This window comes from Prionailurus viverrinus, chromosome E2 (assembly GCF_022837055.1).
Source record: "Prionailurus viverrinus isolate Anna chromosome E2, UM_Priviv_1.0, whole genome shotgun sequence".
NCBI classification, from domain to species: Eukaryota; Metazoa; Chordata; class Mammalia; order Carnivora; family Felidae; genus Prionailurus; species Prionailurus viverrinus.
Genome location: NC_062575.1, coordinates 54,810,697 through 54,827,097, shown reverse-complemented (window position 1 = coordinate 54,827,097; position 16,401 = coordinate 54,810,697). Strand labels below are relative to the sequence as shown.

Genomic DNA, 16,401 nt, shown 5'->3' with positions numbered 1-16,401 from the left:
TCAGTGTCCATAAATAAAGTTTTATTGGAATACAGCCCACCCACTCATTTCCACATTGCAACATGGCTTTCAAAAAATGTGCTGATCCGTAAAGTAGGGAACAACAAAGGTTGACGTGCTTTATAGGGGGTAATCTGGGAGGACTTCTCAGAGGAGGTAATATGGAAGTGGAGGAGCTAGGAGGCATTTGGGAGGGTTGAATCAATCAAATCAATGTTAAATGTCCTGAGTGCAAATTTTACAACTCTAGATACTCCAGATACCTCCTATGAAAGGAATCAGACAGTATGTGTCTTTTTGTGACTGGCCTATTCCACTTAGCATAATGGCCTCAAGGTTCATCCATGTTGTAGCCTGGCAGAATTTCCTTCCTTTTGGAGACTGAATAACATCCCGTTGTAGGTATATCCCACATTTTGTTCACCCATTCATTAGTCAATGGGCACTTTGTTCGCTTCCACAGTTTGGCTTTTGCTAATAATGCCGCTGTGAGCATGGGTGGACAAATCTCCCTGAGCTCTGCTTTGAGTTCTTTGGGGTATATACCCAGAAGCGAAATTTCCAGATCTCTCTAGATTCTTTTTTTTTTTTAATTTTCTGAGGAACCTCCATACTGCTTTCCATAGCAGTTGCTTACATTCCCACCAACAGTGCACAAGGGTTCCAACGTCTCCACATGCTTGCCAACACTTGTTACTTACCGTTTTCCTGATAAGTAGGCATCCTAATAAGTGTGAGGTGGTATCTCATTGTGGTTTTGATTTGCATTTCCCTGTTGCTCAGAGATGTTAAGCATTTTTTCATGCACTTATTAGCCAGTCGTCTATCTTCTTTGGAGAAATGTCTGTTCAAGCTCCTTGCCCATTTTTCTCTCTCTTTCTTTCTTTCTTTCTTTCTTTCTTTCTTTAATTTTTTAGAGCAAGATAGAGTGAGTGGGGGAAGGGCAGAGGGGGAGAGAGAGAGAATCTTAAGCAGGCTCTACACCCAGCACAGAACCTGACCAGGGCTCAAGCTCATGTCTGTGAGATCGTGACCTGAACCAAAATCAAGAGTTGGACGTTTAACCAACTGAGCCACCCAGGCGCCCCAGGACTGAGTCCATTTTATTCAGTCTACCTCCAGCAGCGGCTGCTCCACTGGAATTTGTTGAACAAATGAATGTAAACTCCATGTGAACAGAGACTGTTAGCCTCTGCTGCATATCGGGTGCTTAGAACAGGGCCTGGCACATAGCAGGGGCTCAAAAAACACGGGTTGCGTGAATGAATGTAAGATCCAGGAGGGCAAGGCAGAGCTCTCCGTTTTTCTAGACTCTCTCCCTAGCTTCTAGAACCTTGCCTGGCACATAGCAAGTGCCCAGCAAACAGGTGCCTGCGCACAGAGTATTTCCACGCCCGCCCCCCACCTCCTCCCTGACCCCGCCCCCACCTCCTCCCTGACCCCGCCTCCTCCTCCCTGACCCCGCTCCCTCCTCCCTGACCACGCCCCCACCTCCTCCCTGACCCCGCCCCTGCTTGGGGTCGGCCAGGTTCTCACTCCAGGACGTCACAAAGGCCCTGCCATGCCTCTGGCCCTGGCCCTCCTGCTGCTGCTGGGCCTGAGCGGCCCCGGAGGCCGGGGCTGCCTGCAGTGTGACCACTCGGTGCAGGAGGCCCTGAGCCAGCTGCGCTTGGCCCTCGTCCCCAAACGCTTCCATCAGGAGCGGCTGCAGGCCCGCGCCCGGGCCCTGCTGCTGGGCATGGAGGGGCCTTTCTTCCGGGACTACGCTCTGAACGCGTTTGTGGGGAAAGTGGGTGCGTGCTGGAGAGGGGAGGGTGCCTGGCACAGCGGGGGAAAGGGACACGTGGGGGGTAGCGAGGCTGGGGTGGGGAGACAGGCGCTTTGGGGACCACAGTCCCCGAGAGGGGAGGGTGGGACCAGTCCTGGAGGAAGATGGAGGGGGGTGTCCCTTGGCTCTCTGAGGGACCCACTGGAATTTCCTCCCCTCTTGCCCCCAGGGATAGATCACCTGGAACACGTGGCGTCCTTTATCAAGAACCAAACGAGCCACTTAATGGTTAATCCTCTAAAAGGTAGGCGCTAAGGGGGAAAGCCTTATCCCAGCCCCCTTCCCCGGCTTCCCTTTCCACAGGGCCACCCCGCCTCTCCTTGATATAAACAAAACAAACAAAACAAAATAAAAACGTGCATATAGCCTTTGGTGTGTGTCTGGCAGGATTCTAAGTGTTTTATTCAAAATAGTCGAGGACAGTTCATCACCGTGGGCACGGCTGTGATCTGCCCTTTACAGAGCCAGAGACTGAGGCTCAGAGAAGTTAGGTGACTTGGCCAGAGAACACAGCTCAGACCCTGCAGTGCTAACCCCCTTTGCGGTTTTGTGGTCAGTGGCCCCAGGGGGTTGGTCATTGGAGGGGCTGAAGGTGAGGTTTGCTTTCTTCCCCACGCTTGTCAAACTGCTGTAGTTTTCCATTTCTCTTCCTTTCTCTTCCCTCCATCCGTTTTTTTTTTTTTTTTTTTTTTTTTTTTTAAAGAGGAACCTGAACACCAGAACACTGTTGTCCTAAGCTAGGGGCGGGGGTGGGCAGGGAATTAGGTCCTCCTCCCATAACTTTGAGAGAAGCGTAGCCGGCAGAGCAGAGGCCCTGAGGGTAGATTCAAAGCCGGGCTAACCTTAAGCAAGCTATTTAACTTTGTGTCTCAGTTTCCTCATCTGTACAATGGGAACAAAGCCAGGCCAACGGTAAGTGCTCCACAAATGCTAGCTAGTAAGATTCTTATGCCGTGCCTAGCCTCTACGCTTACGGCACAGGTTGGCAAAATACAGCTGGGGGCCAGATCTGCCAGCCCCCTGTTTTCGTAAATAAAGTTTTATTAGAACACAGCCACACCCTTTCATTTACATATTGTCTACAGCTGCTTTTGCTCTCCCAGGCAGAACTGAATAGTTGTGACAATGACCGTCTAGCCCTCAAAGCTGGAAATATTTATTATCTGACCCTTAACAGACAAGGTTTGGAGCAGGAAGGCTCGTTAGAACCCCCCAGAGAACTTTTAGAACATTCCAGGGGCACCTGCGCGGCTCAGTCAGTTGGGACGTCTGACTCTTGATTTCAGCTCGGGCCATGATCTCTCGGTTCATGAGATCGAGCCCTGTGTCCGACTCTGTGCTGACAGCACGGAGCCTGCTTGGGATTCTCCCTCTGCCCCTCCCCCGCTCTCTCTGTCTCTCAAAATAGATAAATAAATATGGGGGGAAAAATAAAAAGATATGGGGTGCTTGGGTGGATCAGTCGGTTAAGCATCTAACTCTTGGTTTCTGCTCAGGTCATGATCTCACTGTTGGTGGGTTTGAGTCCCTCGTTGGGCTCCATACTTTCCCAGCAGAGCCTGCTTGGGATTCTCTCTCTCTCTCTCTCTCTCTCTCTCTCTCTCTCTCTGCCCCTCCTCTGCTCACTCTCTATCTCAAAATAAATAAACTTAAAAAAAAAAAGAAAGAAAGGGGCGCCTGGGTGGCTCAGTCAGTTGAGTGTCCGACTTCAGCTCAGGTCATGATCTCACAGTTTGTGAGTTCGAGCCCCGCGTCGGGCTCTGTGCTGACAGCTCGGGGCCCAGAGCCTGCTTGGGATTCTGTGTCTCCCTCTGTCTCTGCCCTTCCCCTGCTCATGCTCTGTCTCTCTCTCTCTTTCCCAAAAATAAATAAACATTAAAAGAAAAGAAAAAGAAACTCACTTTTTTCAGTAGGCTCTATGCCCAACATGGGGCTCCAACTCATGACCCCAAGACCGAGTCACATGCTCTACCAAGTGAGCCAGCCAGGCACCCCAAGAAAGACACTGTTCACAGCCAGGATATCCCAAAGGCCTGGAGGATCCAAACCTTTTTTGGGGATGTACAGGGTTTGGACGACCCGGACCTCCTGAGTTAACCCTTTACTGCACAATATAATGTATCAAATGAGGACAAGTACTATGGAGAAAATACCGCAGGGACAAAGGGAGAGGAGGGGGTGCTAGGGGTAGGGTGGGGGCTGCAGCGTAAAGCCAGGCAGCCCGGGAGGTGGGGGGGGGGGGCGTCACTGACCAGTCGACATGTGAGCAGGCCTGAAGGAGAGGGGTACAAGGCCGCAGGCAGAAAGCGGTTACTACAAACCCCTGAGCCAGGACTATGTTTGGCATATTCACAGAACCTCAAGGAAGCCAGGGAGGCTGGAGTAGAAAGAGGGAGAGATGTGGAAGATGAGGTCCCAGAGGTAAGGGGGCGGGGAGGGGTAGATGGGGAAGAGGCTTCTAGGCCATGGTGAGGACTTTTGGCTTCTATTCCGGGTCACATGGGAGGGCTCTGAGCGGACGCAGGATACGGGTGAGCTGACTGCGTCCCTGTGTCCCTCTGGCTGTGGAGGAGAGATTTGGGCAGGGCAAGGGATAAGAAACTTTAGTGACGGCCCAGGCAAAGAGATGATCACGGCGGGAACCAGGGCAGTGGCAGGGGAGGGGATGGGAAGTGATGGGATTCCTGGATCTATCTTGGATGTCGAACAAACAGGCTTTGTTGACGTGCATGTTGACAAGCGGCACGCGGGGGTGTGGAGCTGAAGCGCCAAGGCTTTGTGCTGAGCCATTAGAATCAGGTGGCTCCCGTCTCCTAAGGCAGAGAAGTCCTGGGGGGCGGGAGGAGGCTTGAAGGAGAAGATCAAGGTTCCAATTGGGACTTCCTGAGTGGAAGGTACCCATCAGACATCCAAGTGGAGATCCTAAGTGGGTACTTGGCGACCTGCTTGCGGACTTTGATGAGGGTCTAGGCTACTGAACGAACGTGGGGGGCATCAGTGTGTAGAGAACGGCGCTGTCCGGTGCAAATATGATGGGAGGTGCACATGGGAGCCACACGTCATTTTAAATTCTCTCGTAGCCACGTGTTTAGAAGGGTAAACAGAAGCAGGGGAAATTAACTTTTATTTTGTTTAGCCCCATACCTAAATTACCATTTTGATGTACAACCAGCATACAAATTGTGGAGGTGTTTTATAGTTATTTGATTCATACCAGGTCTTCAAAATGCAGCATACATTTGGGGTTTTTTAAATATTTTTTTTTAACATTTATTCATTTTTGAGAGACAGAGAGAGACAGAGCACGAGCAGGGGAGGGGCCGAGAGGGAGAGGGAGACGCAGAATCCGAAGCGGGCTCCAGGCTCTGAGCCATCAGCACAGAGCCCGACGCGGGGCTCGAACTCACCAACCGTGAGATCATGACCCGAGCGGAAGTCAGACGCTTGACTGACTAAGCCACCCAGGCACCACACAGCATGTTTTATACTAACAGCATATCTCAGTTCAGGTCAGCCCATTTCAAGTACTCAATAGCCACGTGTGGCTCGCGGCCGCCATATTGGACGGTGCAAGATGCAGGTAACATACGAAGCCATGAACCTGGATGAGGTCAGCTGGATGAAGGAGTGAGTGTGGACAGAGAAGACAGGAGAGTGGATCAGAAGAAAGGAAAGGAGAGGTGGCCAAGTTCATCCTCCTACTCCTTACCAGATGAGGAAACTGAGGCCAATGGAAGGTGGTCCGGCCTGGAGCGCCCACTGTGGATCAGGAGCTAGGTGCAGGACCTTCCGGGCCACAGATTTGCCCAGTGGACCTGAGTAATACCCGGTCTTGGTTACTCCTGGTGAATGAAAAGGAGTTTCCTCATGTCTTTGAAGCTGCAGACGGGCTTGCTGGGTGCCTCCACCCCATGAGGATCTCTCTGTCTCTCCTCAGATGGGCCTCTGCTGGAAGAACTCGTAGCTCTCAGGGGGAGAGTAATCAAGGAACTCAAGAAAGTCTTACAATTGTACGAAGCAAAAGGTGAGGCATCTCTCTCCACCAAGCCCCCCACCTCTCCCCCATCATCATCCCATCCCCTTCTCCCGCTTTTTCTCCCAAACTCTTTGCTCACCCTCCCCCCCCCCCCCCCCCCCCCCCCGTGACTCAGCCTTCCCTGCCTCTTCCTAATATTCCCTGCTCTCTTTCCCCCCTGGTCCCTTCCCATCAAATTCTCAGATCGCTCTCCTGACTTCACTCACTTCCGCTCTTTTCTCTCGCAGCCTGCAGCCGCAAAATTTGCCGTGAGTCCTGGATTTATGGTCCCTTCTCTACCCTCCTGCACCTCTTTACCCTGTCTCCCCCAAATCAAGCCCCACTATCACCTGCTCCATCTGGCGGTTCGTCCTCCTCCCCAAAGCTCTAGTTATATCCAGGGATCACTGATTTTTGAGGGATTGTGGAAGTGGTTGCAACCTGCACAAAAAAGTATTTGGCGGGGGGTGGGGGGAACGTTAGTCTGATGGGATAGGCCATGTCATAGTAACAAATAAACCCCACATCTCCATGGTTTAACGAAAGACTTATTTCTCTCTTACCCAAATTCCATTGAGAGTTGAACAGTTCCTCCAAGCGCTGTCTCGGGGATACAGCCTGCACCTATGTTGCAGCTTCTTTTTAAAATTTTTATTTTAGAAAGAGCCCAAGCCGGGGAGAGGGGCAGAGGGAGAAAGAGAGAGAATCCTGAGCAGGCTCCATGCTCAGCACAAAGCCCTCCCTGGGGCTCAGTCCCATGACCCTGGGATTGTGACCCAACCAGAAATCGAGAGTCAGGTGTTCAACCAACTGAGCCACCCAGGCGCCCCTCTGTTGTGGCTTTTAAGGTAGCTTCAGTGGGGGAGAGAATAGAGAAAACTCCTACAGGGACTTTAATGAATTGGCCAGAACTCTGGTCATATGGTTGCAACCTACTGCAAAGGAGCCTGGGAAATGTAGTCTTTTCGTGCGATAGGAAGTGGAGGCAACCGATCAATGAGCATCTAGCCAGTATATGTCACCAGGGGCTGCAAAACAGGAGTGTAGGAATGCAAACGTTCTATTTGTAGACATTTAATTGAACATTTGTTTAGTTAATCGAATGTCTACAAACAAATGTTGGTCAACTGGACAACTGCAATTCAATTCAACTCTTCAATGATTATATATATATTTTTTCTTTAGAGAGAGAGAGAGCACGAACAGGGGAGAAGGGTAGAGGGAGAGAGAGAGAGTGAGAATCGTAAGCAGCCTCCACGCTCAGTGCAGAACCCAACACGGGGCTCCATCCCACGACCCAGGGGCCATGACCTGAGCTGAAATCCAGCCAGATGCTCAGGCAACTGAGCCACCCAGGCGCCCCTATGTAAAATTTATTTATTTATTTATTCATTCATTCATTCATTCATTCATTTATTTTTTAAATGTTTATTTATTTATTTTTGAGAGACAGAGACAGAGCGTGAGCAGGGGAGGAGCAGAGAGAGACCCAGAATCCGAAACAGGCTCCAGGCTCCGAGCTGTCAGCACAGAGCCCGACGCGGGGCTCGAACTCACAAACCGTGAGATCATGACCTGAGCCGAAGCCGGACGCTCAGCCGACTGAGGCACCCAGGCGCCCCTATGTAAAATTTATTTTTAGTGCGAATCGGTGCATTGTGCTCAGCTTGCTTGGCCGCACGTGGACCCTCCAAATCCAGGAGAGCCAAGGGATGTCATGCCCTCTTTCCCCCCTGCCTTCCTGCTCTTTGCCATTCCTCTGATACCTGCCCTCACCCCACTTCTCCCTTCCCTCCTGCCCAGGCTTGCTAAAAGAGGAAGTCTTGGACTGTTTACATTGCGAGAAGATCAGTCCCAGCTGTATCCAAAAAAAGTACTGTTTTGGTAAGCTCCTGGGGGGTGGGGGAGACAGGGATGCATGAGAGGTGAAGACAGCCGTGACCCCGCAGATATGGGTTTTGAGTTCTCCCACAGGGAGCCTTCAGTCCTGCACTCACCACCCGCTTACAGTGGCCCAGATGTCACTTCCACCTTCCGAAATTTGCGTTCCCCCACTGTGAAATAAGGAAGACTCCACTGTAACTTTATCTTTATTTATTCTTTTCTTAAACGACTTTTAAACTGTTTTTTTGAGTAATCTCTACACCCAGCGTGGGGCCTGAACTCACAACCTGAGATCAAGAGTCATATGCTCCACTGACTGGGCCAGACACCTGTAACTTTAAAATGTCTCTGGGCGCCTGGGTGGCTCAGTCGGTTAAGCGTCCGACTTCGGCTCAGGTCATGATCTCGCGGTCCATGGGTTCGAGCCCCACATCGGGCTCTGTGCTGATAGCTCAGAGCCTGGAGCCAGCTTCGGATTCTGTGTGTCCCTCTCTCTGCTCCTCCCCCATTCATGCTCTGTCTCAAAAATAAACATTAAAAAAAAAATGTCTCTACTGCCACAATGGCAGGTGCTAGAAAAACATTCTTAGCCAGTGCCATACCTGGGGAGTCCAGAGGATCTGCTGAATTCACTCACTCACTCATTCATTCATTCAGAGATTTTTTAAATGTATCTTTCTGGCAGAGAGAATAGTACAGTGAGCCCCTATATACCCATCAAGCTTGAATAATCATGCTGGAACTTTTCACATGCTGTTCCCTCTCTGTCACACTATTCCTCTTACTCCCTCATTTCGATAAAGTCTCCAAGTTCACCACCTCAAACAGGACTCCGTGATCACACCCTCTAAAGGAGCACTTCCTATCAAATTATGTTGACGATGGACATTCCTCTATATTTGTTTCACTTTATTTATAGCTGTGGTATTTTTAAAAACGTAATCTCTATGCCCAACGTGGGGCTCAAACTCATGTCCCCAAGACCAAGAGTCACATGCTCTGCCAACTGAGCCAGCCAGGTGCCCCGCTGCCGTGGCATTTTGAAAGTATTCAAGCATTGTGAGATTTCACCCATAGTGTGCACCTCTAAAAAATAAGGACGTTTCCTATGAAACTACAATGCCACTCTCATACCCAAAAAACCTAGCAACAATTGTTAAATATCAAGTGACTCTGAGTCCCTTTTGCAACCTCCCTAATTGTTCCCAGAATATCTTTCACAGCTAATCATTTCCAACCAGGACCCAATGAAAGGACTTCTCATACTGTTCAATTACAGTTTTTTTCCACTTCTTTTTTTAACTTTTATTGATTTTTGAGACACAGAGAGACAGGGCATGAACAGGGGAGGGTCAGAGAGAGAGACACACACACAGAATCCGAAACAGGCTCCAGGCTCTGAGCCGTCAGCCCAGAGCCCGATGCGGGGCTTGAACCCATGAACCGCGAGATCATGACCTGAGCTGAAGTCAGCCGCTTAACCGACTAAGCCACCCAGGGGCCCCTATTTTATTGTATTGTATTGTATCGTATTGTATTGTATTGTATTGTATTGTATTGTATTGTATTGTATTGTATTTTTTACAAATGTTTATATATTATTTTGGGGGGGGGGGCAGAAAGAGAGAGAGGGAGACTCAGAATCCAAAGCAGGCTCCAGGCGCCTAGCTGTCGGCACAGAGCCCGATGCAGGGCTCGAACTCACGTACTGTTGAGATCATGTCCTGAGCCCAAGTTGGATGTTATCCGACTGAGACACCCAGATGCCCCCCACTTCTTTTTTTTAATTTGGAAGAGTTTCTCTTGTCAATCCCCACCCACCCCCCTGCCCCATGGCACTGACCATTTGGAAAGAAGGGATTTGTCCGTTTGCTTCTTTAGAATGGTGGTTAACTATAACAGATATTACCAGTACCCTGTAATGCCCCCAAACCGAGGATCAGCAGAACAGAGACAAGTGTCTCGTATTGCCTACATTTTAATGGGGTGAGGGGTTAACTAGGGTTTCTCAGCCTTGGCACTACACACAGTTGGGGCTGGAAAATTCTTTGTTATAAGGGCTGTCCTGTGGATGTAGGATGTTCAACAGCACCCTTAGTCTCTCCCCAGCCAGATGCCTATAGTATACCCCCCCCCCCGCCCCACCAAAGTCCTAACAATCATTTCCAGTCTCCATACATTTCCAAATGTCCCCTGGGGCACAAAATTGTCCCCAGCTGAGAACCACTGCTAGACAATTACACGAAGGAATAAACGGATTAATTTCAGATAGCAAATGTGCCCTAATGAAAACAGAACCATTTGATAGAAAGTGCCTGGGGGGTGGGGGGTGGGGTGGGGGGATGCTGCTTTGGAGGGTGCAAGTGGCAGGACCTCTCTGAAGAAGTGGTGTTTGAGATCTAGAGGAAGTGAGGGAGTAAGGAACAGTGTGAATGAGGGAGGGAACAGCAGGTGCAATGATCCTGGTCGAGCAACATGGTTGAGCAACAAGAAGGAAGCTAACGAGTGAAGATGGGGGTAGTAGCTAGCTAGTCCCATGGTGACCAGATTGTCTGGTGGACCACGGTGAGGACTTGGGCTTTTATTCTGAGCGAGAGGCGACCTCAGGGAAAGCTCTGAGGGAAGAGGGAAGTGAGAGGGCTTAGGTGTTAATGGGCGCCCTCTGGGGGCCATGTGGGGAACTGTAGGGTGAGGAGAAGCGGGAACCAGGAGAGGCGCTTTGATGGGGGGCTGGACCAGGTCGGGAGCCCAGGAGGCGGATCAGACTCTGGATCCACTCCGAAGGTGAGGCCAAGAAGCTCTGCTGGCAGAATGAAAGGCGGGGGATGGGGTGGGACAACTGGCAGATGCAGAATGGGACTCCCAAGGATCTTCAGGGTCCCCAGCTAAGATGCAGACGACTGTCTTAGCGCTAGACTCTCGGCGGTCCCTGTGATGTGCCGTATAGACAGTCGGTGCCCGCGAGGGCAGGGATGTTTGCTGGTGGGGTGCGCGGCAGTATCCAGAGCACCTAGGACGGCGCCTGGGGCACAGAATTTGAGGAATGGATGCCGTGGCGTGGGACCGGGAGAGGGCAGGGGATGGGGAGGGAGGAGGGAGAGGGAGGCTCAGGTTGCCCGGGGAGCAGGTGGGTGTAGGTGCAAGGCCAAGGAAGGGCGATGACTTGGAAGTCAAGGTTGTCTCCCCACCCCACCCACCAGTTGACGGGCAGCCCCGCGTGAGCCTGCAGTATGAGAAGGGAAGTGGATACCAGCAGCAGCAGGTGCTGTTTGGGGCCACCATCTCCGTGTTCCTGGCTGTCCTTGCCTTTGGGGTCATCGTGGCTTCGTAAGTCATCCCGGCCGTCTCCTGAGGCCTCCAAATGCCCCACTGGGCCCCTCAAAAACGGCACTGCCCTGGCTCAGTCCCTCTGTCATTTGGGAGTCCCCTGTGCGCTCCCTTTATTATTTTTTTAACGTTTTATTTTATTTTTGAGAGAGAGAGAGAGAGAAAGAGACAAAGCACGAGCGGGGGAGGGGCCCAGAGAGAGGGAGACACAGAACTTGAAGCAGGCTCCAGGCTCTGCGCTGTCAGCACAGTTGGGGGCTCGAACCCACGAACTGTGAGATCATGACCTGGTATATATATTATATATATACATATATATATATGTATATATATATATACATATATATATATATATATACATATATATATACATATATATATATGTATATATATATGTGTGTGTGTGTGTGTATATATGTATATATATGTGTGTATATATATATATATATACATATATATATAAAACATTGTATTCCGTGAATATGCTGGTATGAAGACAGATGTCATCCGAGCTGAATTCGTTGTTATATATTCTTCTTTATCCTTATTGTTGTGTTAATTTGTTTTCTCCTGCTTTGCAAAGTGGTTACATTTCCAGAGGCTCCAAGCACTGAGCCCGTGGGCCCAGGGGAGAAGAGGCCCTCGCCCTCCTCTCTGCCCTTCTGAAGTACTCCCTCACCTTGGCCTTCCTGTCGCCCCCGCCAGCCCCTCTCCTCTTCTCCCAGGCCCCTTTTCTGTCAGTCTCTGCCTCCCCCTCCTGCCCCTCCCCCTCCTCTCCCCAGCACCTGGCGAGGAGAGTTAAGTCATGAGTGTCAGCTCTCACTGTGACCTTGTTCCGTGTCCCCTTCTCCCTCCCTCCCTCTCTCTGCCTCTCCCACGTGGCTTTCTCCGCCCCGGGCCCCCCACGTTGAATCTGTGCCTCTCAGTCTCTTTCTGCCTCTGTCTCTGAGTGTCTCTCCCTGTCTCTGGGTCTCTGGCTCCCATCCCATCTGCCTTGCAGACTGTCGCCCTGTCAGCTCTCTCGGGCTTCTTTAAATCTCCCTCACTGTTGCCACCTCCCTTCCCCTCCCATCTCCCCTCTCTTTCTCCAGCCCCTTCCCCCTCTCTCTCTCCCCTTCCCCCAGGTTTGAACCTCTCCCGCTGTCTTCACTCAGTCTTCATTTCTGTCTTGCTCTGTCTTTCCTTTTCACATCTCTGGATTTCCCATTCTGCCTTGAATCTTGTTTCTCCCCCACCCCCCCGCCCCCCGGCCCCAGCCTCTTGCCCAAGTTTTGTCTCGCCCCTCTGGCATCCTTGGTAATTCCTTGGCTTCCCTCCACCACCACCACCCCCCCTCCATCTTCAGATGGCTTTTTCTTCACCTCCTGTCCCTCACCTCCTGTCCCTCACCTCCTGTCCCAAATTTTCTCTCCTCCCTCCTCCTGTACCAACACTGATTGGCTGAGAACCCTAGAAACCCGCCCAGATACCCATGATGTCACCAAATAAGGCTGATGATTGGAGGGAAGTTTTGGGGCGGGGGACAGTTGACCTGGAGGGACCTGAAGTTCTGTGTGTAACCTCCAGGCTTTTTCTCTCCGACCAGGGCTGTTACTTACAGGCAAAACCGAAAACTCCTGCTGCAGTAGGGCGGTGGCTTGGGAGTTTGTAAGGGGAAAGGAAAAGAAGTTTAATAAAGTCTATGACAAATTCCTTAACGTCTCTGTCAGTTTCTGGAGGACTCACCAACTGGGTGCTCCCCAAGGGTTGGGGCCAGGTCTCACTCATCTGTAGGTACCAATTACCCTACATCAAAGCAGGAGTGATTTGGACCTTCAAGAGGCATGGACGGCCCATGATGAGGGCTTGAAAAGACAACCATTCCTACTCTGGGGAGGAATGCGTCCTAGTGGGACCCTCAAGAATGGTCTGGCGAAGGAACAGCAGTGGTCAATATAGAGAATACAGGTTCTGCCCCCTATCTGAACTGTTCAATTTTCACCCTCTGTGTCCCTGAATAGATTCAGATCAATTTTCATGTAAATCTTTTGCTGTCTGAACTCTTGCTTTTGCTAACCAAAGTAGGAAGCAAAGACATTTGGATAACATAGTGTCCTTATGTTTCTGAACTTACTAGGAAAACTATTGCTATCTCATTCAGGATTTGGATAATGAGGGTGTTTGGTGGGAGGGATAGGGGTTGATAAGAAAGACCAAACGTAGTTGAAGCTTCAGTGCCCAGCACAATGCTTGGCCCAGAGCAGGCTCTCAGTAAATATATGTGAGTAAATGAGGAGAATAGTGTTGAGGGGGAAGAGGAGGAAGCAAAAACTATATTGATCCGTACACTGAGGGCCTTTACATGCCAGGGGAAAGAGCTTGGTGGCTTTCCTCAGGTTCTGGGATTGGAACCCCAAATATTGTTTGGGTCGAGGAAGATAAAGTTAACACGGCAGGTCACATTCACAGAGGATAGAAAGTACTCAGCTCCATTCCATTGTGGCTGCTGTGAAATAACAGCTCAGTGTTTTCAGATCTTCAGAGTTTTTTGTTTTGTTTTGTTTTGTTTTGTTTTGTATTTATTTTGAGAGAGCAAGCGAGCAGAGGAAGGTCAGAGAGAGAGAGGAGAGAGAGAATCCCAGGCAGGCTCCATGCTGTCAGCGCACAGCCCAACATGGGGCTCAATCTCACGAAGCTTCAGCGGATCTCATGACCTGAGCGGAAACCAAGAGTTGGAGGCTTAACCGGCTGAACCACCTAGGTGTCCCAGATCTTCCGAGTTTTCAAGAGAACCCAGATAGTCAGATTTTTTAAAAGGTGAAATCACTCCATAAGCAGTGTGGGCAACTAATTTTTTCAGAAACTGAATCCCAACTCAAGACACGTTTTGTTACCATTATGAGGTGACAGGGAAACATGGGGGGCTGAGTGTTGCTTATATTTTTATGCTAGAGATTGGCGAACGAAGTTTTAAGTGTAGAACTAGCTCGTGGGACTCTAATGAACTACACTTCCCAGAATCCTCTCCGCCCCCCACAACTACATCCGTTGCCATAGATACTACCAATCCACTACAGTAAAAGGTAGGAGAGTGTGCTTTTAAAGAGCCGGACTCCAGCAATCCGTTGCCAAGATACCAATTTTGGCACATGCTCAGTAGAGAGCGCTTGGAATGGGGACGTTTGGGAGAGGTGGAGCAGAAGCTCCAACCCAAAGGATTCTGGAAATGGTAGTTTCCGGCCTCCTCTCCCTCTCCCCGCCCCCGCCCTGCCGGCGCAGGCGCACTTCTCCGAAGGCAACGGATCCTGGTCGCCTTGGTGACGTCGCTCCGGGCACGCATGACGTCACCCTCACCAAGCGCCCTGGCGGAGGGGGTGGCGGGGGGAGCAGGGCTACAGCAGAGAAGTCAAAGATACTCGACCTCGCGTTCATTTCGTGAGCTGGTGTCCTGACCCAAGCGCACTCCGGCGAAGGCTCTAGCCTGGGAGTCTTAAGTTGGCAGTGTTGTTCACTCTACAAATCCAGGTACTCCCTTACCTTCCTCGGAACAGTGCACAATAAACGGATAATTAAATTGTGCAGAAATTACAGTGTGATGAATGCTCCAGGAGAGCACAGTCTGGGGCGGGAGAGACAGTTCTCAAATGATAACAATGCAAATTATTATAATATGAGCGCTAGGTTTACTGGGACGGTCCTGTGGAATCCCTGGAGAGAGCAGAGTTGCGAGCTCCCGCCAGGCTGGGTGGGGAGAGGGGAAACGTTCCCATAGGAATGGCTGTAACAGTTTGTTGCAGGTACCGCCGTTTTCCAAGAGAGCTAGAAAGAACGTTCCTGACAGAGGGAACAGCGCACACAAAGGTCAAGAGGTCGGAACTATTAATAACTTTTAAAAATAATATTTAATGTTGATAATATTGATGGCAAACATGAAGGTGGTGGTGTCTGTAACATACTGGCTTTTAAGTGTTTGTTTGTTTATGTTTATTTTTGAGAGAGAGAGTGAGAGCAGGGGAGGGGCAGAGAGAGAGGGAGACCGAGGATCCAAAGCAGGCTGGGCAGAGTCAGCACAGAGCCTGATGCAGGGCTCAAACTCAAGAAACGCGAGGTCATGACCTGAGCCAGACGCTTCACCAAGGAGCCACCCGGGCGCCCCTATTTATTTTTGAGAGAGAGACAAGAGCAAACGGGAGGGGGAAGGACGGGGGCGGGGGTGGCGAGAGAGAGAAAGAATCCAAAGCAGGCTCCGTGTTGTCAGTGCAGAGCCTGATGCAGGGGTCAAACCCACGAACTGTGAAATCATGCCCTTAGCTGAAATAAAGGGTCCAACATTTAACAGAATGAACCACCCAGGCGTCCCTGTAACATTCTGTTTCAATGGCTTTACTTATAGCAACGGATTCAAATCTCATTTATTTATTAAGGTAATTATTATCTCCCCATATACAATAGGGGAACGGAGGTATAGAGAGGTTGATGGCTTTCAGTGTTACACAACGAATACGTGGGGTTAACTATTATGCTGTGTGTCCCTTGCCCCGGGGTCCTAGAGTAATTGAGCACTGTGCTGATTGACTTCTATACAACATCAAATCCTATTGGACCAAGGCCCTACCCTTTTGACCTCATTTGATCTTAATTACTTCCCCAAATGCCCTACCTCTAAGTAAAATCAATTGAGGGTTAGGGTTCAATATACGAATTTGGGGGGACACAAGCATTCAATTATAGCACACTCCCACATCCCACCCTTGCATGCCAGCCACAAAGAGCTCCTTATATCTCTTTCTCCCTTCTAGGCTTCTGTTCCTGTGTTCCCTTTGCTTGGAACAACCCACCTCATTCTCTGCCTTCATTGGTCACATTTATGTCTCTTCGCCCATTAGTTCTTGTCTTCCAAGTTACAGCCAAGTTGAGACCTCCTCCAAAAGTCCTCCGTGATTGTCCAGACTGGGTTGAAGGCCCTCCTCTGTGTTCATACGTTGCCCTGGGCTATCTCCCATCAAGCACACATATTATTACACTAGGTCCTAATTACCTGTAACCATGTCTTTATCCTGTATCCTAATCCTAGCAATAGTGATTGGTCCAAGGGGTGGGCCCAAGATCCAAGAAGGACCAATCAGGACCCTTCCCTGGGATTGCTATATGAACTCCATTGCAACCGTGCTACTTGCATCAGCCAATGAAATGCAGATGAAAGTGACATATGTCATTGAGCTCATTTAACTTGCATGACCACCCAGTGAAGGAGGCATTGCTCCCCCGCTTTAGAGACAAGGATACCTACAGGGAGGATTCAAGTAACCCATACAAGGCCCAGAGCTAGTTAAGGACAGAAGTAGGGCTAATGTCCATGTAAAAAGAG

At 50.1% G+C, this 16,401-nt stretch overlaps 1 protein-coding gene across 3 annotated transcripts in view; it reads left to right on the top strand.

Moving 5' to 3' along the window:
- The first annotated feature begins 1,560 nt into the window (after positions 1-1,560).
- IZUMO2 (IZUMO family member 2) overlaps positions 1,561-16,401 on the top strand; it is a 31,716-nt gene continuing 16,875 nt past the window's right edge. Inside the window, exons 1-7 of one of the 3 annotated variants that reach the window (XM_047835761.1) lie at positions 1,561-1,793; positions 1,998-2,072; positions 5,766-5,852; positions 6,092-6,112; positions 7,647-7,727; positions 10,928-11,054; positions 12,640-12,747. In XM_047835761.1, coding sequence (XP_047691717.1) covers positions 1,562-1,793; positions 1,998-2,072; positions 5,766-5,852; positions 6,092-6,112; positions 7,647-7,727; positions 10,928-11,054; positions 12,640-12,682 — 666 coding nt within the window. In that variant the 5' untranslated portion in view covers position 1,561 and the 3' untranslated portion in view covers positions 12,683-12,747. Of the gene's footprint in view, positions 1,794-1,997; positions 2,073-5,765; positions 5,853-6,091; positions 6,113-7,646; positions 7,728-10,927; positions 11,055-12,639; positions 12,748-14,433; positions 14,559-16,401 lie in introns of those variants that run through there. The other 2 variants (XM_047835762.1, XM_047835759.1) reach the window with 2 other exon arrangements.